The 21,206-nt window shown below is 35.9% G+C and overlaps 1 protein-coding gene across 1 annotated transcript in view; it reads right to left on the reverse strand.

The window, feature by feature from the left end:
* Nucleotides 1-11,865, reverse strand: part of LOC111544957 (membrane-spanning 4-domains subfamily A member 5-like) — a 33,081-nt gene extending 21,216 nt beyond the window's left edge. Inside the window, exons 1-2 of the mRNA XM_023215836.2 lie at nucleotides 11,818-11,865; nucleotides 4,498-4,641 (exon numbers count right to left, since the gene is read on the reverse strand). Of these exons, the coding sequence (XP_023071604.1) occupies nucleotides 4,498-4,641; nucleotides 11,818-11,865 (192 nt within the window). The remainder of the gene's footprint in view (nucleotides 1-4,497; nucleotides 4,642-11,817) is intronic.
* Between the last annotated feature and the right edge of the window lie 9,341 nt (nucleotides 11,866-21,206).

Here is a 21,206-nt window from a genome sequence, read left to right on the forward strand (position 1 = left end):
TGGTTCCATATGAACTGTAGGATTGGCTTTTTCCAGTTCTGTGAGGAACGATGGTAGTATTTTGATGGGAATTGTGCTGAATTTGTAGATTGCTTTGGCAGTATGGTCATTTTCACAATACTGATTCTACCTATCCATTAGCATGGGATGTGTTTCTATTTGTTTCTGTCATCTACAATTGCTTTTAGCAGTGTTTTGTAGTTTTCCTTGCAGAGGTCTTTCAACTCCTTGGTTAGGTATACTCCTAAATATTTTATTTTATTTTTTGCAGCTATTGTAAAAGGGGTTGAGTTCTTGATTTGTTTCTCAGCTTGGTTGCTGTTGGTGTATAGCAGAGCTACTGATTTGTGTACATTAATTTTATATCCTGAAACTTTGCTGAATTCATTTACCAGTTCTAAGAGTTTTTTGGATGAGTCATTAGGGGTTTCTAGATATACAACTGTATCATTAGGAAAAATCAAGAGTTTGACTTCCTCTTTATTGATTTGGATGTCTTTTATTTCTTTCTCTTGTCTGATTGCTCTGGCTAGGACTTCCAGCACTATGTTGAATAAAAGTGGTGAGAGTGAGCATCCTTGGCTTGTTCCAGTTCTCAGAGGGAATGCTTTCAACTTTTCCCCATTCAGTGTAATGTTGGCTGCAGATTTGTTATAGATGACTTTTATTACATTGAGGTATGTCTCTTGTATGCTGATTTTGCTGAGGGTTTTAATCATAAAATGACGCTGGATTTTGTCAAATGCTTTTTCTGCATCTATTGAGATGTGATTTTTGTTTTTAATTCTGTTTATGTGGTGTATCACATTTATTGACTTGAGTATGTTAACACACCCCTGCATCCCCTGCGAAACCCACTCGATCATGGTGGATTATTTTTTTGATGTGCTGTGGGATTCAGTTAGCTAGTATTTTGTTAAGGATTTTTGCATTTATGTTCATCAGGGATATTGGTCTATAGTTTTCTTTTTTGTTATGTCCTTTTCCTGGTTTTGGCATTGGGGTGATACTGGTCTCATAGAATGATTTAGGGAGGATTCCCTCTTTCTCTATTTTCTGGAGTTGTGTCAGTAGGATTGGTACCAATTCTTCTTTGAAGGTCTGATAGAATTCTGCTGTGAATCCATCTGGTCCTGGGCTTTTTTTTTGTTAGCAATTTTTTATTACCATTTTAAGCTCACTACTTTTGTTTTTTTTTGTTTTTTGTTTTTTTTTTTTGGTATGTTCAGAGCTTCTATATCTTCCTGGTTTAATCTAGGAGGGTAGTACATTTCCAGAAATTTTTCCATCTCCTCTAGGTTTTCTAATTTATGTGCACAAGGTGTTCATAGTAGCCTTGAGTTATCTTTTGTATTTCTGTGGTTTCAGTTGTAATATCTCCCATTTCATTTCTAATTGAGCTTATTTGGATTGTCTCTCTTTTCTTGGTTACTCTTGCTAATGTTCTATCAATTTATTTACTTATTCAAAGAGCCAGCTTTTTGTTTCATTTATCTTTTGTATTGCCTTTCCCCCTCAATTTCATTTAATTCTGCTTTAATCTTTGTTATTTCTTTTCTTCTGTTGGGTTTGTGTTTGGTTTGTTCTTGTTTCTCTAGTTCCTTGAGGTGTGACCTTAGATTGTCTATTTGTGCTCTTTCAGACTTTTTGATGTAGGCATGTAAACTTTTTCTTAGTACTGCCTTTGCTGGATCCCAGAGGTTTTGACAGGTTGTGTCACTATTATTCAGTTCAAAAAATTTTGTAATTTCCATTGTGATTTCATTGTTGACCCAATGATCATTCAGGAGCAGGTTATTTAATTTCCATGTATTTGCTTGGTTTTAAAGGTCCCTTTTGGAGTTGATTTCCAATTTTATTCCACTGTGGTCTAAGAGAGTACTTGATATTATTTCAATTTTTCTAAATTTATTGTGACTTGTGTTGTGGCCTATCATTTGGTCTATCTTGGAGAAAGTTCCATGTGCTGATGAATAGAATGTATATTCTGCAGTTGTCAAGTAGAATTGTTTTGTAAATATCTGTTAAGTCAATTTGTTCCAGGGTATAGTTTAAATCCATATTTCTTTGTCAATTTTCTGTCTTGATGACCTGTCTAGTGCTGCCAGTAGAGTACTGAAGTCCCCCCTATTATTGTGTTGCGATCTCATTTCTTAGGTCTAGTAGTAATTATTTTATAAATTTGGGAGCTCCAGTGTTAGGTGCATATATATTTAGGACTGTGATATTTTCTTGTTGGACAAGGCCTTTTATTATTATATAAGGTCTCTCTTTGTCTTTTTTAACTGCTGTTCCTTTAAAGTTTGTTTTGTCTCATACAGGGATAGTTACTCCTGCTAGCTTTTGGTGTCCATTTGCATGGAATATCCTTTTCTACCCCTTTCCCTTAAGTTTATGTGATTCCTTATGTGTTAGGTGAGTCTCTTGAAGGCAGCAGATACTTGATTGGTGAATTCTTGTCCTTTCTGCAATTCTGTATCTTTTATTCTAATTCTGTCTTCTGAACTCTACATTCCATATCCAACAGGCTATTGACATTTCAAACTCAATATTGTCAAAGCAAACTCATTGTCTTCCTCTGAAAACCAGTTCTGTACAGTCTCACCTGTATCACTTGATGTCAAGTCATTCCTTCTATTAGCTTGAACAAAAACCCTGGCATTGTCTTTAACTTCTTTCACACTCCATACCCAATCCATCAAGACATTAAGTTGGCTCTACATCAACATATGTCTAAATTACTTTCACCACCTTCACTACTAACAACTTTGTTTGAGTCTCACCTGGACTTTTGAAGTAGCTTTCTAAAAAGTCTATTTGGACCCCTTCATTCTCTTTTCAACACAGAAACCAAAGTGATTCTTTTAAAACCTAAACCAGATTATTTAACTTCTATTTATGAAACACTATAATAACTCCAATTCACTTACAGTAAAAGCTAAAATATTTACAATGGCTTACATAGCCCTATATTGTCATGCACCTCATTCTTTTTTCTAGCTTGTTTTCTACTATTATTGTGATTGCTCACTCTGTTCCAGAAATGTTCCAGAAATACTGACTGCATTTTTCTAGGAACTCTTCATCAAAGACTTCATTCTGACTGTTTTCTCTCCAAAATGTTCTTTCCCAACGTATCTTTGTGGTCAAAACCATCACTTTTTCAAGTCCTTGCTCAAATATCACTATGGTAGTTTGAACTGTTGGTCACAATTTTTTACTTTTAGGTAATAATAATATATTTTCATACTCTTGCCATGATCTCATGGTGCTTGGATTATGCTTCCCTGCTCTTTAATTTAGGACTTGATCATTTTATTTGTTTTAGCTGGGATTTTAACAAACATGACCCAAACCAAAGCTTGAAATGGTCTTGTGTGATTAGGATTGTCCTCTTGTGTTCTCACTTTTCATTGTGAGAAGAATATGCCTCTAGTAGCCACTAGTCTAAAAGCAATAAGATACATATGGAGTGGATCTGGACCTGTCCTGTAGCTTGAAACCAGGCCAAGAGCAGCTGAATCTCTGCCAAGTCTGCACGAGTAAAAAATAAATGCTTGTAATTGTATGCCACTGGGTTTTTGGTGGTTTATTGCATAACAATAGATCAGTAATAGAGTCACTTTTTCAATGAGCCCTACCTCAACCATCCAATTTTAGATGATAATCTATATCCCTTTGCCACTTTCCCAAAAATTCCAGTCCCCCTTAGCCTACTCTTTTTCTTTTTGCTTCTATAGCCTTATCATCTTCTAATATACTATGCCATGCTAAAATAAAAGCTCCATAAGAACTTGGATCTTTGTTTTGTTTGCTAATGTATCTCAGGCACCTAAAACAGTGCCTGACACATCATGGTACTCAATAAGTACCAGTTGAGTGATCAGACTCCAAATGTGATATTATAATAAGCTTCACTCAGGATTTTGTGGGAAACATGGCACATCAACCACCATAATATCCTTCTTCATGATATTCCCTTTAAAGACAATGGCACATCACTCATCATACTATCAGACACAATAAAATTCAATTTTAAAATCTCTGTTCAGTTTTACCAAATACTTCTTGAATACAACACAAAGATTTTATGTTTCTTTCCCTACACAAATTGTATATATCCCACTATTTCCTCAGCAGTTATGCTCTCTCATTTTTTATTTGCCCCACTGGCAAAATAAATACCATATGGGCAGTTGAATAGTCACCAACAATTTTCTGTTTTCCCAAAATGCCCCTTGTGCATCTTATCATTTTTCTTCATATCCTAGAAGAATGTATAAGGTAGCCTTTTAACAAAAGACTCTTATTATTAAAGAATATCACTGATAAGAATCTAAGTTTTTTCATATTGGTATATTATTTTCAACTAGATAAAATGAGTTCCTTGAGAATAAAAATTGTGCATTTTTAGTTTCAGTCTCTGGCGCACTGCTTGACTGATACACAGTCATTAAATGTAATGAATAACAATCAGAAATTTGATTATTTACTCACAAGCCAGGATGACCAAAATGGGTATGCTGTTAGTAATGCAATAGGAGTATATGTGGCTCCAAATGCAACAATTTGTGTGAATAACAAATACATCCAGAGCAGTCCCAGGCAATCAAGAAGTATGCCAGTCATTATTTGTATGGCCTGGAAGAAAATAACACTACCATTAATTATTATTTTAGTTCAACCTTTGAAAGGAATATACATCAAGAAAAAGCCAAGATGAAGATGGAAGATGATGACCTAACAGAATTTTAAATTTCTCAACATTCAAATCAGATAAGGAGACTTTATTATTTCAGAGCAGTTTGTAGATATAATGACTATGTACATATCCAACAAAATTATACTAGGAATCTGTTTATCTGATTGGTTCAGGAGATTACATAGCATTAGTCCTGGAGTCCAGAAGAACTGATCTCTTTCAAGAGTCATCAGTCCCTGTGTGGTCAACAATCCTTGATCTGTATGGTCAAGACTTCTTGACCTAGATCAACAATATTATCTGGCATATATAACTCTTATGTTCTACAGGCAACTAGACTTGGTATTTCTAACCTTCCCTAGATTCCTCTTATCTTACCAAAGCTGGGTTTTGGACTTCGGTTCCTTTTGTTCTTCCCACCTCCAAAACATCTATAACTCATAGTCTTGAGTCCTTCACAAGAGGGTCCTTTTGAAAGGATAGTTAGCCTTTGGGATCCTTGGTTTTCTGTCACTCTTCCAAGGGGCTATTTCCTGATGTGGAGGTCTCAGATAATTCGTACCCACTGAAGTTATAGGTCAGCTATGACAGTTTCTCAGCCGTAGGAGGACAATTCTAAGTTGTATGAAGAGCCCTCTAACGTATCACTGTAGGGCCTTTCAGTTGCTTTTCAGGTAGATAGTTCTCAGGGGTGCTTTTTTTTTTTGCCACAGCTGAATGAACCAACATTCTGACTCTTCCTACCTACATCCCCAGGTAAGCACAGGGGTTAAGTTTGAAAAAGCTGAAGGAGCAGGATTGGAGTTCATAACTTAGCATCTTTTGCCATACTGCCACCATAGTTTCACAATGTCTGTGGATTCCTGACATATTTTTCTCACAGATTTTCTTAAAACATGGACACCTTTACTTGAAGTTTGCAATGAGCTTCTGTTCTGGTGTGTGATTCTGGGGAGAGCCAAGAAGTGGCTAATTTATGAAAATACTATTTTCACTTACAGATTAACCCCTAGACAACACAAAACTACGCATTTAGAGGTACTTCCGACAGGCTGTGGCAGGAAGCAAGGGGAAATTGGAATGGATAGGATTTTTCCCACTGACTGACATGCTGTGCACATTTCATCTCCTTGCTTGACATGGAACACAATGACTTTCTCTGAAGTCTGAGTTTAGTGAAGGATGTGGAATTAAAAAAAAAAACCTTTATTTTTAAGTAATTATAAATTCATAGGAATTTTCAAAACTATGGACAGGTCCTTGTGTCCTGAGTCCAGATTCTCAGAATGGTTACATCTTACATAACTATATGACAATATCAAAATTAGGAAATTAACCTCGATACAGTGTGTGTGTATAGTTATGTGTCATTTTAGCACATAAGCATATTTGCATAATCACAACCATAATCAGGATACAGAACTATTCTATCCCCATGAAGATATCCCTCGTGCTATATCTTTATTGTCCCAACAATGCTAAACTTCTGGTAGTCACTAATTTGTTTTTCATATCCTCACTATTATCATTTTGATAGTGTCAAATAAATGGAATAATTCAGTATGTTCCTTTTGTGATTGGCTTTTTTGTTGTTGGCCAGCAAAATACCTTTGAAATTCATCAAGTTGTTATGTGTAACAATGTAGTTCACTCCTTTTTAATTTCTGAGTAGTAGTCTATGGTATGAACAACTAGAGTTTATTCACCTCTTGAAGGGGTATTTTGACAGTTTCCAGTTTGGGAGCTATTACAAAGAAAGATGCTATGAATAGTCATATGTAAATTCTGCAGACATCAGTTTTCAGTTGTCCAAGATAAATACCCTGGAGCTCACTTGCTAAATTTAATGGTAAGTGTATGTGTAGTACTTAAGTAAGATGTCAAACTATTTTTGAGAGTGATTATATCATTTTTATATTCTCACTGGCAATGTAAGAGAGATCCAGTTTCCCTGCATCATCTCCAGCATTTGGTATTGTCACAATTTCTTATTTTAGTTGTTCTAATAGGTTTGTAGTGATATCTCATTATGGTCTTAATTTGCGTTTCTCTCGTGGCTAATGCTGTTGAGCATCTTTCTATATGCTTATGCCATCTGTATATCTTCTTCAGTGAAATGTCTTTTCATGTCTTTTGCTGGTTTTAAAGTTGAATCATTTGTGTTTTTTCTGCAGTTGAGTCTTAAGGATTTTAAGAAGGATATTCTTAGATATAAATCCTTTGTCAGAGATGTGGTGAGCAAGCATTTTCTCCTACTCTGTAGCTTGTCACTTCATCTTCCTAACAAGGGTATTTCACAAAACAAAACTTAATTTTGGTGAAGTAAAATTTATTGATTTGTGTCTTTTATGGATGGATCATGTTTTTAAGGTCATGTTAAAGAGCTCTAGAGTCCTAGATACTAAGTATTTTCTCCTATGCTTTCTTCTAAAAGTGTTACGGTTTTATATTTTATATTTAAATATATTATTCATTATGAGTTAATTTTTGTATAAGGTAAGAGACTTTAGTTTGAGGTTCTTTTCTTTTATTTTTTGCCAGTGGTTATCCTGTTAGTCCAACACAATTTTTAGAGATGACTATACTTCCTCCATTGAATTACTTTTATAAAAAGTCAGTCAACCGTAACTGTATGAGTCTACCTATGGATAGTGTATTCTGTTCCATTTATCTGTGTATCTGTTACTACACCAATACCACACAGTCTTAATATCTGTAGTTACATGTCTTAAAATCAGGTAGTATGATTCCTTTCACTTTATTCTTCTTTAAAAAGTTTTAGCTATTCTAGCTTCTCAACCTTTCCATAAAAATTTTTGATAATCTTATTTAAATCTACAAAAAATGTTTCCAGGATTTTGATAGGAATTGTGCTAAATCTATATGTCAATTTTGGGACAATTAATATGTTTACTATGTTGAGATTTTCAGTCACAATAAATGTCTTTTCATTTACATAACCTACTTGGAATTCTTTTATTTCATTTTATTTTTTTTTTTGGAGATGAAGTTTTGCTCTTGTCAACCAGGTTGGAATTCAGTGGCATGATCTTGGCTCACTGCAACCTTTGCCTCCCAGGTTCAAGCAATCCTCCTGCCTTAGCCTCCTGAGTAGCTGGGATTACAGGCATGTGCCACGGCAGCCGGCTAATTTTTGTATTTTTAGTAGACACGGGGTTTTACCATGTTGGTCAGGTTTGTCTTGAACTCCTGACCTCAGGTGATCCACCTGCCTGAGTCTCTATTAGTATAATTTTCAAAATATGAGTCCTGTACATATCTTGCTAACTTTATACCTAAGTATTTGTTTGACTGATTTTAAATAGTATTGTGTTTTAAATTTTGTTGTCCATATGTTCATTGCTATTATATAAAAATATAATCAATTTTGTATGTTGATCATTAATCTTGTATCCTGTGACCTTACTGAACTCACTTATTAGTTCCAGGAGTCCTTTTTTTTTTTTTTTTTTTTTAATTGCATGGGATTTTCTACATAGATCATCATGTCATCTGCAAGCAGGGATATTTTCATTTTTTCCTTTACAATCTGTATGCTTTTTATTTTTCTTTTTTATCGTATTGATCTGTGCTAAGACTTCTAGTACTGTGCTAGTAAGCATGGTGAGACATGATATCTTTGCACTGTTACCAATCTTAGGTGAAAACAATTCAATTTTTAAACATGACATATAATGTTAGCTGTAAGTTTTTTTGTGGGTGTTCTTTATCAGGTTGTGGAAGTTCTCTTACATTTCTGTTATTCTAAGAGCTTTCTAAAATATCATGAATAGATGTTAAATTTTGTCAAATGTGGTTTATTTTGCATCAACTGACATGATCCATGTGATTTTTCTTCTTTAGCCTATTAATATGATGGGTTACATCGATTGCTTTTTGAGTACTAAACCAGCTTTGTATATCTGGAATAAGTCTCACTTAGTCATGGTAGAAAACTATTTTTAAATATTGTTGAACTATATTTGCTAATACTTCATAAATGATTTTTGGGTCTATATTCTGAAGGATATGGATCTATAGTTTTCTTCTTTTGTACTATCTTTGTCTTATTTGTTTTTGGTATCAGAATAATATTGGCCTCTTCAAATAAGTTGGGAAATGTTTCATTCTCTTCTGTTTTTTTTTTTGAAAAATATTGAAAATAACTGGTGTTGAATATTCTAAGAACATCTGGTAGAATTCTTCAGTGAAATCAGGCCTGGCCTGGAGATTTCTTTTTCACGAGTTTTAAAATTACAAATTTAATTTTTCTAACAATTATAGGGCCATTAAAATGATCTATTTCATATTGAGCTGAAGTTTGTGCTTTTTGGGAAAATTTGTTCATTTTATCAAAGTTATCAAATTTGTGTCTATAGTTACTGATAGCAGTCTCTTAATATCATTTTGAGATGTAAATTATCTGTAGTATACTCTTTTATTTCTGAGTTTGATAATTTTTGTCTTCTTTTTCTTGATCAGCATTGCTAGATGTTTGTTGATTTTGATGATCTTTTATAAGAATCAACTATTTGTTGTACTGATTTTCTCTACTTTTTAAATTTAAATTTTATTGATTTATTTTCTTATCTGTATTATTTTCTCCTGATTTCTTTGGGTTTATTTTGCTCTTCTTTTTTCTAGTTTTTTTTTAGGTGAGAGTTTAGAGTATTTATTTGACAATTTTCTTGTTTTCTGTAAGCATTTAGTGTTATACATTTTGATATCATGTATTTTCATTATAATTTAATTGAATTTTATAAATTTTTCATTGAAATGTCCTCTTTAAAGCATTAACTATTTAGAAGTGTCTTAATTTTCAAGTTTAGAGCTTTTTTGTTATCTTTCTCTTAATTGGTTTCTAGTATGATTCTATTTTGGTGAAAGAACACATTCCATATGATTTCAATTCTTTTAAATATTTCAAAGTTTGTTTTATGGCCCAAAATATAGTTTATTTGGTTAATGGTCCATGGACACTTAAAAAGAATGTGTATTCTTAAGAGCAAAGACATGGAATCAACCTAAATGCTCATCAACGGTAGACTAGATAAAGAAAATGTGGTACATATACACTAAGCCATAAAAAAGAATGAAATCATGTCCTTTGCTGCAACATGAATAGAGCTGGAGGCCATTATCCTAAGCAAACTAACACATGAACAGGAAACTAAATACTGCATGTTCTGACTTATAAGTGGGAGCTAAATGTCCAGCACACATGAACACAAAGAAGGTAACAACAGACATCAGGACCTGCTTGAGGGTAGAAGTTTGGAACAGGGTGAGGATTGAAAAACTACCCATGAGGTACTATGCTTATGACTTGGGTGATTAAATAATCTGTACAATAAGCCCCATAATAACCATTTACTATATAACAAACCCACACATACACCCCTGAACCTAAAAGTAAAAAAAAAAAAAAAAGAAAAAAGAAAAAAAAGAGTATATGTTCTGATGTTAGATATTCTATAAATACTAATTACATTTTACTGGTTGATGGTGTTGAGTTAATATATTTGTTTTTCTTAGTTATATCAATCAAATTTTTATTTTTAAAATTAATTTTTTTTAGTGATATAATATTTGTACATATTTGTGGGGTACATGTAATATTTTGCTACATTTATTGAATGTGTAATGATCAAGCCAGGGTATTTAGGATATTTCTATGTGTTGCAAATGTCTCAAGTTCCTCTCTTCTAGGTATTTTGAATTGCTTTGGCTATTTGAAAACTTTTTTGATTCCATACAAATTTTAGGATTCTTTTTTCTATTTCTATGAAAAATGACATTGGTATTTGGATTTGGAATACATTGAAATTGTAGATTTCTTTGGTTAGATCGTCATTTTTCCAATCCATGAGCATGGGATGTCTTTCTGTTTTTTTGTGCCCTCTTCAATTTCTTTTATCAGTCTTCTGTAGTTTTACTTATAGTTTTCCTTTCACTTTCTTGGTTAAATTTATTCCTAGGTATTTTATGTTTTGAAATTGCAGGCTTCAAAACATTAGTAGGTATATCTCAACTGGGGACCCACTTTGAGATATATGAAATAAAAAGAAAACCCAGGAAACTCACTAACATATCATTCTCTGGGTTCAAAGCTCCCTAAATCTTATTCTTCCTTATCTGTACTTCTCAGGATCTTCTTGTATTTATCCAAAGTTTTAGATATAGTTAGTGGTAAGAATAGGGAGAAATGGTCATTGGAATGTCTTAAAGCATGAAATAAAACCAAAGCTCTGTGTCTTCTTAGATAACAGTAGATCTCATTAGAAAGACAGTAATATAGACAATAACAGATTTACTTATTTTCAAATACATTTCAACTAATTATTTCCCAATACCAAGACCAGATAAATGGATAAGGGGGTTAGGAATCCACATCTTTAATATCATACCTTGAAAATGAGGAGAGAAAATATTGGGTTCATTGCTTGTTTTATGTAAGGCTCTTAGTATAATTCTGGCAAAGGATCAGGCAGATCTTAAATAAGTGGGAGTAATAATATACTTGTGATGTTGGGAATTTTCCTGAACCAAACTTTAATCCTGCTTGTTTAATCCTAATCTGGTTCCATCATCCAACAATGAATGGATAATGCAAAATCATCCAGCAATATGGGTGAATACCTGCCATATTTGATGAAGTTGACTGGGAAACGAGTGCTATTGTGACCACTGTCCATAAAGCTCTATGGTCTGCAGCTTCTCCTGAATGTAGTTTCCACAATTTGATCATCTCATTTAGAACCATGTCATTAGCTTAGCTTGAAATAATTTATAGATGCCAAAAAGAGATTTCTTTACCCATTTCCAGAGTCAGGGTTTTCTGAGAGCATGAGTGGGTTTAGACATTGTTGGGTCATTTACATGTAGCTGATAAATTCATAATTTCTGCTTTATTTAATGTGAGCCTGATAAATAGCTTACGTGTTGAGGCTGAATGTGGAAAAATGCAGATGCTACATAACAATTTCAGGACACTTCTATTAACATTCCTCCATTTGAGGAGTTCATAATAGAAGTGGTTACAGTCTCTTCCCTTTTATATTTAGAAATCGCAACACTATAATCATTTATTCACTCAAGTGGCATTTAGTTCTTACCCCCAACATTCTTGTTTCCTCTCTTATCCACAGACGAGTTCGTGGCATTTTTCACTAAGATACAATAGAGAAATGAAAGAATAAATGTGTTCCTTTTCTGTAGGAAAATATGAAAACAATTAATGTTAATTTTTTGGGGGGTAAGAAATTTAAACTTTAGAGGGAAATCCAACCTATAGCTGCCTATTTTTCATGACTTTGTTGTTCCCTGAGAGCTTTTTGCATGAAACCACCAAGATTACCATCTTGAGAAATCCATTAGTTACCTCTCAAATTGTTTGTTCACTTACAAACCTTAAATTAGGCTTTAGTAAATAGAATATGGTGACTGTCCCAATAACATCAATCCCTCTAGAAATTACTCATATCCCCACATCTTACAGGGTCAGAAAAATTGGGCTTTTGGTTGCCATGGTTTATTCTCTTACTCATTGTTTCCCTCTAAATTAAAGCCTGGTTCAGGGGTACCTGACTGGAAGAACCCATGTCATATACCTCCACCAGATGCAGGGGAGGCTGGAAAATAGAGTGATATGTTATATTCTGGAAAGGTGGGCTTCATAAGTTAGGAACCAATAAAAATACAGAGAGGGTGTTCAATAGATAAGAAAATTACAACTCACAGATAGCTATCATTAGATTGTATATAACCTGTGTTATTCTCCCTAGCATCCATATTTAGTATCCATAATTATTATTTTATCCTAGCTGACTGGGTCAAAGGTAAACATCTAAAGCAAGGCAAGTTCATGATATTCTCTTTCCAAGATTGTTCAGGCCGGTCTCTTGTTGAGAAGATGTAAAAATTTAGTAGCAGTGGTATTGCCATGCTCTTCTCTAATGGACAAAATTGTAGAGAAAGTAAGTTTTGAGAATGAGAGGATAGAGAAGATACCCAGAGAAAAGCAGAGATGGAAGAACAGAACTTCCCAAGATTATGATGGCTTTCCATTTTCTAGTTCCAATTTCTTTCAGAAACCTGGCTGATTTCTGGTCCTTACATTATGTAAAATACCTGTTCATATATTATAACAAATATATCTTCATTTTGCTAAAACTAATAAGAGATAGCTTTTGTTTCTTGCAACATTTTTTAAATTGCTTTGTCTTGTAAATTTTCTCATGTGGTTTTGACAGTCTCCCCAATCTCCAAGGGAAGATTGTCAAAGTCTAAGATCTTGTCTTTACATTTTTCATTTATAAACATTTCCTTTCACTTATATAAACCATGAACTCTTAAGGTTTAACTTTGAGATGGCCCATTAAGCTTGAAATTGAAAGCTATAGTGGAAAGAGTCAAACTTGAGTTCGTATCTTACCAGTTATGAGTTCAAATCTTACCTTACGTGACCTTGTTCACATCATTTACTCTTCCAACGTCTGTTTCCTCAGCGCCAAAAACACAAAAGCAAAAACAAAAACAAAAACAAAAAAACCCACCCTCCCTCCTATAGCACTGTATTGGGGAGCAAACAAGAGAAACTTACAAAATTGAAACTCGAACAAGAGGAACTTATGGTCCACAGCAGACCATGCTCTACAATGACTTGATCACAAGGCCAGAGGGGTGTGATCCTGCAGTTGATCCTGCAGTTGGTGCCCTTAGTTCTGGATCTTCCGGCTTCAGAGTTGCGGAGGCAGCACCTCCCTGGTGGGAGATGTTTCCTGGATAGTGACCCTCATCTCTTCTCGCGAGGTTCCAACGCAGCGGTTATGGTCTAGAGCTGCCGCCAGGGGACTCCACGTGGAGACCTGCGCCGACACAGGCACCCTGCAGGCCTGGAAACTGTTCTGAGCCTGCTGTCTCTCAGGACGGCAGTGAGAACAATGAATGCTTTCCTGCGCATGTTAGCGTCATACTCGCTGCGCCTGACTCCAGCCGCAGGCCGCTTCTCTGGATGCCTCCACTGAGACTTCGTTATCAAGCAAATGCCCTCTTCATCACTTCTGTAATAGGTTAGTATTAACAAGTCTTTTTACTTTTAATCCCCACAAAGTCTAGAGGGAAGGGTACTAATCAATAAACCTGGGCTCTGGTCCTTAACTCTCCCTTTTATTTGGTAGTTGCCTGTTTGAGCAAAATATTGATCTTCCCTATTCTTTATGTTGTTTTTCTGTATAGTTAAGGTGTGCATTTTGGGGTAAAGTAAATTATAAAATAGAGAGACCACAGATTTCAATGTGCCCTTAATCCTGTGCCTGGTGATGACCTGCCAAATGTCAGGCAAACAGTCAAAAGACAAGTAAACAAATAACAACAACAACAACAACAACAAACCCAAAAACCAAAACCAAAGTGCACAGTCACTGCGGACTTTTTCAGCTTCCTGTGAAAACTCTTCAGAGATAATATTTTATGCCCAGTGAGACTCTGTGCTTAATTCAAGTTGCTATATATAGATAAAATACCTTTCCATAGCCTGAAAATAAAACGTTTAATATGTGATATGATCTATAATTATTATGTACATGTATTTTATATATCAGGAAGTTTATAAAAGAGAAAAATACCCATCATAGCATGATTTTATGAATTATTAATATACTTGTCAGTTGATATTATTTATAGACCCTCTATATTATATGCAATTTAAACTTAAAAAATATGTCACAAAGTACTTGGTGTATCAGAACTGAAAATCCTTTTTTTTTTTTTTTTTTGAGGCGAAGTCTCACTCTGTCACCCAGGCTTGAGTGCGGTGGCGTGATCTCAGCTCACTACAACCTCTGCCTCCCGGATTCGACCGATTCTCCTGCCTCAGCCTCCTGAGTAGCTGGGATTACAGGCACATGCCACCATACCTGGCTAATTTTTGTATTTTTAGTAGAGACAGGGTTTCACCATGTTGGTCAGGCTGGTCTCGAACTCCTGACCTTGTGATCCGCCTGCCTCGGCCTCCCAAAGTGCTGGAATTTCAGACATGAGCCACCACACCTTGCCCTGATCAAAGCAGAGTGAGCTGTTTGCCATTTCTCTGTGTGAGTGAATATTGAATGTATTTTGGAGTACGTCTTTTTGAATTCTTTCCTGACCACATGTGGAGCTATACAAAGTTAGGGAGATTAGCACCTAAAGTAAAAAAGGGAAAAATGTTTGTGGAGGAATTGGAGGCTTGAGAAAAGATGCTTTTCCTAGTTCTTTTTGGTATATAGAGGTGATTTTCGAAGTTAAAGGTGAGATCATTTGTGTAGAGGGCTATTTTTGAATAAAGTTACTAGAAACATTCTAAACTTTTTTTGTTCAAATATGGACTAATTTCTGTTATACCTTGGAATATATACCTAGGAATGTGATTGCTGAATCATGGGGCATACATTTAATTGGCTATAGTTCATTCTGCTAAACAGCTTCCTAAAAATATCAATTTATGCTTCCCTCATACACAATATGAGACTTGCACATATCGCTAATACTTGATGTTTTTAGTTTTTGTAATTTTATATTTTAGCATATTTGTAGTAGAGTTGTATTCAGGGTTTTTCATTTCCTTTAATGGTAATGATGTTGAGCACATTCTTATATGCCTATTGGATACTTGGTGATCCTCATTTGAGAAGTACCTATTCACGTTTTATACCCAATTTTATATTAGTCTATTTCTTAATACTTAGTAGGGTTTCTTTATATAGGAAAACATGCAGCTTTTCGACTCTAATAAACAGGCATGACTGGGAGGCAAAAACAGATTTTGAGAGAGATTCATCCACTTTTAATTCCTGGGGTTCCATGACGAAAACTGATTTCTTCCCAAAACAGGGTGAGTGGTGCCTTCACTGTTTTTCCCAAGGAGTCCAATGACCCCAGGAATTATCTTAAGGCCTCTCATGTGTGTATCGAGTGGCAAGACAAAATGGAGAAAAAGAATTTAGGCAACTGAGAACAAAACCTTTTTCCAGCAAAACAAGATCCAAGAAAAGAAAAACATAAAGGCCTTTTTAAATATACCTATAACTTGGGTATCCACTTTTAATTAAGTTGAATGCTGTTTAATGCTCATTTACCATTGCAAAAATCTTGATGTGAGTCTTTTGCCAGGAATACGTATTCAAATTATCTTCTGTCATTCATTTGAAGATGTCTGTTGATGATAAGTTTCAAATTTGAATGTAATCTAATTTATTAATGTTATCTTTCTGGGTAATCTTTAGTGTGTCCTGTTAAAAAGTTTTTTTCCTATCGAAAGTTAATAAAGATATACTTCTATGTTATATTCTAAATGCTTTATTGTTCTGTTTACATTTTGAGCCATCTGAAATTGATTTTATATGGTATAAGGTAGAGGTCAAAATCTTTGTGGTTCTTTTTCTGGTTTCTATATTCTATTTCAGTTTTTGTCTCATTCTTCTGTATGAGGATATTCAGATTTCCCATTTATTATGCAAGTTACATCATTTATTGAAGAGACTATCCTTCCCTCACTGCATATTCTTGCACCTTTGTAGAAGATTAGTTGACTGTATATGTGTGGATTTATTTCTGGGTTTTCTATTATATAACATTACATGTTATGTACGTTTCATAAATCCTATAAATTTTATTTCTCTTTATTCTTTTTTTCTCCTCTGAATGTATATGTATTAGTTTGTTTTCACGTTGTCATAAAGATACTATCCAAGACTGGATAATTTATAAACAAAGGAGGTTTAATTGACTCACAGTTCTGCATGGCTTGGGAGACCTCAGGAAACTTACAATCATGGTGGAAGGGGAAAGGGAAGCAAGGCATCTTCTTCACAAGGTGGCAGGAGGGAACTGCAAGCCGGGGAAATGCCAGATGCTTATAAAACCATCAGATCTCATGAGAACTCACTCACTATCATGAGGATACCATGGGGGAGACTGCCTCCATGATCCAGCCAACTCCCTCCCTTGACACATGGGGATTACAATTCAAGATGTGATTTGGGTGGGGACATAGAGCCAAGCCATATCAGTATATTTTAAAGTAATCTTTTACTTCACAGATGGGTTTGATGAGTTTTGCTGTTGATGCTCTCTATTGAATTTTTTTTTTCAGCTTTTATTTTAAGTTCTGGGTTACATGTGCAGGTTTGTAGGTTTTTTTGTTTTGTTTTGTGTTTTGAGATGGAGTCTTGCTCTCTAGCCAGGCTGGAGTGCAGTGGCGTGACCTCGGCTCACTGCAACTCTGCTTCCCGGGTTCAAGCAATTCTCCTGCCTCAGCATCCTGATTAGCTGGGACCACGGGTGTGTGCCACCATGCCCGGCTAATTTTTTGTATTTTTAGTAGAGACGGGGTTTCACCATGTTGGCCAGGATGGTCTCGATCTCCTGACCTCGTGATCTGCCCACCCCGGCCTCCCAAAATGCTAGGAGTAGAGGCATGAACCACTGTGCCTGGTCTGTAGGTTTGTTTTAGAGGTAAACATGTGCCATGGTGGTTTACTGCACAGATCAACCCATCCCCTAGGTATTAAGTCCAAGATCCATTAGCTATTCTTCCTGATGCTCTCCCACCCCACCCATGACATTTTTCATGCAGTGCGTGTTGTTCCCCTCAATGTGTCCATATGTTCTCCTTGTTCAGCTCCTACTTATAAGTGGGAACATGCAGTGTTTGGTTTTCTGTTTCTGTGTTTGTTTACTGAGGTTAATGGCTTCCAGCACCATCTATGTCCCTGCAAAGGACATGATCTCCTTCCTTTTTTGATTACATAGTATTCCATGGTGTATATGTACCATATTTTCATTACCGAATCTATCATTGATGGGCATTTGGGTTGGTTCCATGTTTTTGCTATTGAGTAAGTGTGCATGTATCTTTATAATAGAATGATTTATATTCCTTTGGGTATATACCCAGTAATGGTATCCAGCGGCAGCCCGTCAAAAAGATTATCCACCGTGATCAAATTGGCTTCATCCCTGGGATGCAGGGTTGGTTCAATATATGCAAATCAATAAATGTAATTCATCACATAAATAGAACTAAAGACAAGAACCACATGATTATCTCAATAGATGCTGAAGAGGCCTTTGATAAAATTCAACATCCCTTCATGTTAAAAAATCTCAACAAACTAGGTATTGAAGGAACATGCCTCAAAATAATAAGAGCCATATATGACAGACTGACAGCCAATATCATACTGAATGGGCGAAAGCTGGAAGCATTCCCTTTGAAAACCAGCACAAGACAAGGATGGCCTCTCTCACCACTACTGTTCAACATAGTATTGGGAGTTCTGGCCAGGGCAATCAGGCAAGAGAAAGAAAAAAAGGGTATATTCAAATAGGGAGGGAAGAAGTCAAATTATCTTTATTTGCAGATGACATGATCCTATATCTAGAAAACTCCATCCTCTCAGCTCAAAAGCTTCCTCAGCTGATAAGCAATTTCAGCAAAGTCTCAGGATACAAAATCAGTGAGAAAAAATTGCTAGCATTCCTATACACCAACATGGACAGAGAGTCAAATCATGAATGAACTTCCATTTGCAATTGCTACAAAGAGAATAAAATACCTAGGAATACAACTAAAAAAGGAAGTGAAGAACGTCTTCAAGGGGAGCTACAAACTACTGCTCAAGGAAGTTAGAGAGGACACAAACAAATGAAAAAAACATTCGATGCTCATGGATAGGAAGAATCAATATTGTGAAAATGATCATACTGCTCAAAGTTATTTATAGATTCAATGCTATTTCAGTTAAACTACCATGGACATTCTTCACAGGATTAGAGAAAAAACTATTTTAAAATTTTTGCTAAGCAAAAAGAACACAACTGGAGACATAATGGTACCTGCCTTCAAAGTATACTACAAGGCTACAGTAGCCAAAAGAGCATGGTACTGGTGCAAAAACAGACACGTAGAGCAATGGACAAAAATAGAGAACTCAGAAATAAGACCACACACCTACAACCACCTGATCTTCAGCAAACCTGACAAAAACAAGCAATGGAGAAAAGATTCCCTCTTTAATAAATGGTGCTAGGAGAACTGCCTAGCTATATGTGGAAAATTAAAACTGATCCCTTCCTTACACCTTATAGAAAAATTAACTCAAGATGGATTAAAGGCATAAATGTAAAATCCAAAGCTGCAAAGGCCCTAGAAGAGACTGTAGACAATACCATTCAGGACATAGGCAAGTGCAAAAATTGTATGATGAAAATGCCAAAAGCAATTTCAACGAAAGCAAAAATTGACAAAAGGGACCTAATTAAACTAAATAACTTCTGCACGGCAAAAGAAACTATCATCAGGTCAGGCATGGTGGCTCATGCCTGTAATCCCAGCTCTTTGGGAGGCTGAGGCAGGTGGATCATGAGGTCAGGAGTTCAAAACCAGCCTGGCCAAGATGGTGAGACCCTGTCTTTACTAAAAATACAAAAATTAGCCGGGTGTGGTGGTGGGGTGGTGGGCACCTGTAATCCCAGCTACTTGGGTGGCTGAGGCAGATAATTGCTTGAATCTGAGAGGTAGAGGTTGCAGTTAGCTGAGATCGCACCACTGGACTACACTACAGCCTGGGTGAGAGAGCGAGACTCTATCTAAAAAAAAAAAAAAAAAAAAAAAAAGAAACTATCATCAGAATGAACAGACAACGTACAGAATGGGAGAAAAGTTTTACAATCTACCTATCTGACAAAGGTCTAGTATTCAGAGTCTACCATGAACTTAAATTTATAAGAAGAAAAAAAAAAAACAGGCAATCCCATTAAAAACTGGGCAAAGGACAAGAACAGACAGTTCTCAAAAAAAGACATTCATGTGGCCAACAAACATATGAAAAAAGCTCAACTTCACTGATCATTAGAGAAATGCAAGCCAAACCACAGGGAGATACCATCTCATGCCAGTTAGAATGGCGGTTATTAAAAAATCAAGAGACAACGGATGCTGGAGAGGATGCAGAGAAAAGGAATGCTTTTACTCTTTTGGTGGGAGTATAAATTAGTTCAACCATTGTGGAGGACAGTGTGGCAAATCCTCAAAGATATAGAAGCAGAAATACCATTTGACTCAGCAATCACATTACTGAGTCTGTTGCATTTTTTACTTCATTTGTTATATTTTTCAGCTCCAAAATTTGTTGTTTTAAAATAATTTTAATCTCTCTGTTAAGTGTATCTGTTTGATCATTTATTATTTTCCTTATTTCATTGACTTGTTTATATTTTCTTGAAGTTTGCTGAGCTTTCTTAAAGCAATTATTTTAAATGGTCTGTGAAGCAGTTTGTATATCTTTATTTCTTTGGGGTCAGCTACTGGGAGACTTATTTTGGTAGTATGTCTCCTTAGTTGTTCATGTTCCTTACTGCCTTATATTGATTTCTCTGCATTTGTGGAGCAGTCACCTATACTAGAATTTACAGGCTAGTTTTTGTGTATAAACACCTTTTCCTGTGGGTAAAAAGGAGGTGCAAGTGTGTTTGCTAGGTGGGATGCAGCAGAAGTTCTGGCATCACTAAGGGGCACAGCTGTGCAGTCTCTTTGCAGCTCTGTCAGCTCGGTTTGGTATTGACAAAGATTACATGGATCCTCAGCATGCAATAGTGTGGATGTTTGTTGCAGCAGTGTGAGTTTTTGGGGTTTATGGTGGTTGTAGCTGTTAGGGTCTTCTTGATCCTGATGTTGTAATGATGGGAGTTCTCTTGACACTGGATCCTACTTGCAAGTCCAAATGGCATTGGCACTGAAGTCTGCTGAGTGGTACCTGTGGAGTGGTCATAGACATGAAGCCTGAAGTGTTGGAATTCACTCAGGATGGTAGCAGAAATATTAAAGGGAAATATTAGGAAAAGTTACAAGAAATAGTCACAAACTTGTTGGAAGGCCGAAAGGTTACATAGCTTGTAATAATTGAACAGGCTCAAGGCAACTGGTTCTTACCTGAGAGCATTAGGTCATAGGGTAAATACTAGGGACAATAGAGGCTTCCCCAGTTAAGTCTGTTTACCCTACCTCCATTAACTAACTTTTGAGCCAGATGGCCCTCTTGGGGGGAGGTCGACCAGGAATATTGTCCCCTAATGGTGTTTACTTTAGATCGCAGTATCTGAGCTTTAATTATTCCTGGAACTACTCTCTTAACCATGTTAATTATCCACAAGTGTGTTGACTCAGAGCTTTTGTTGTTTATTGTATACTAAATAAATGCCTGGAGTGTGAACTGCTCAGGGCTGGCCACAGCGACAAACCCTTCTTGGTGTGCAGGTGGTTGGACGCTCAGCAGGACTGGCAAAACAGAGTGTCTGTGTATATCAGTGTAGATTTTATTCATCCGTCGTTTGGGTCAGGGTCTGCGGGTGGACCCCCCACAGCTAATGCCCTCCAGTGAGGTGCAATATCTCACTGAAGCACTGGTACTTGTGGAGGGTCTATGAATCCTGAATCTGAGGTGGTACTGACATTGGTGGCTTG

Source organism: Piliocolobus tephrosceles, chromosome 13, assembly GCF_002776525.5.
Source record: "Piliocolobus tephrosceles isolate RC106 chromosome 13, ASM277652v3, whole genome shotgun sequence".
NCBI lineage: Eukaryota > Metazoa > Chordata > Mammalia > Primates > Cercopithecidae > Piliocolobus > Piliocolobus tephrosceles.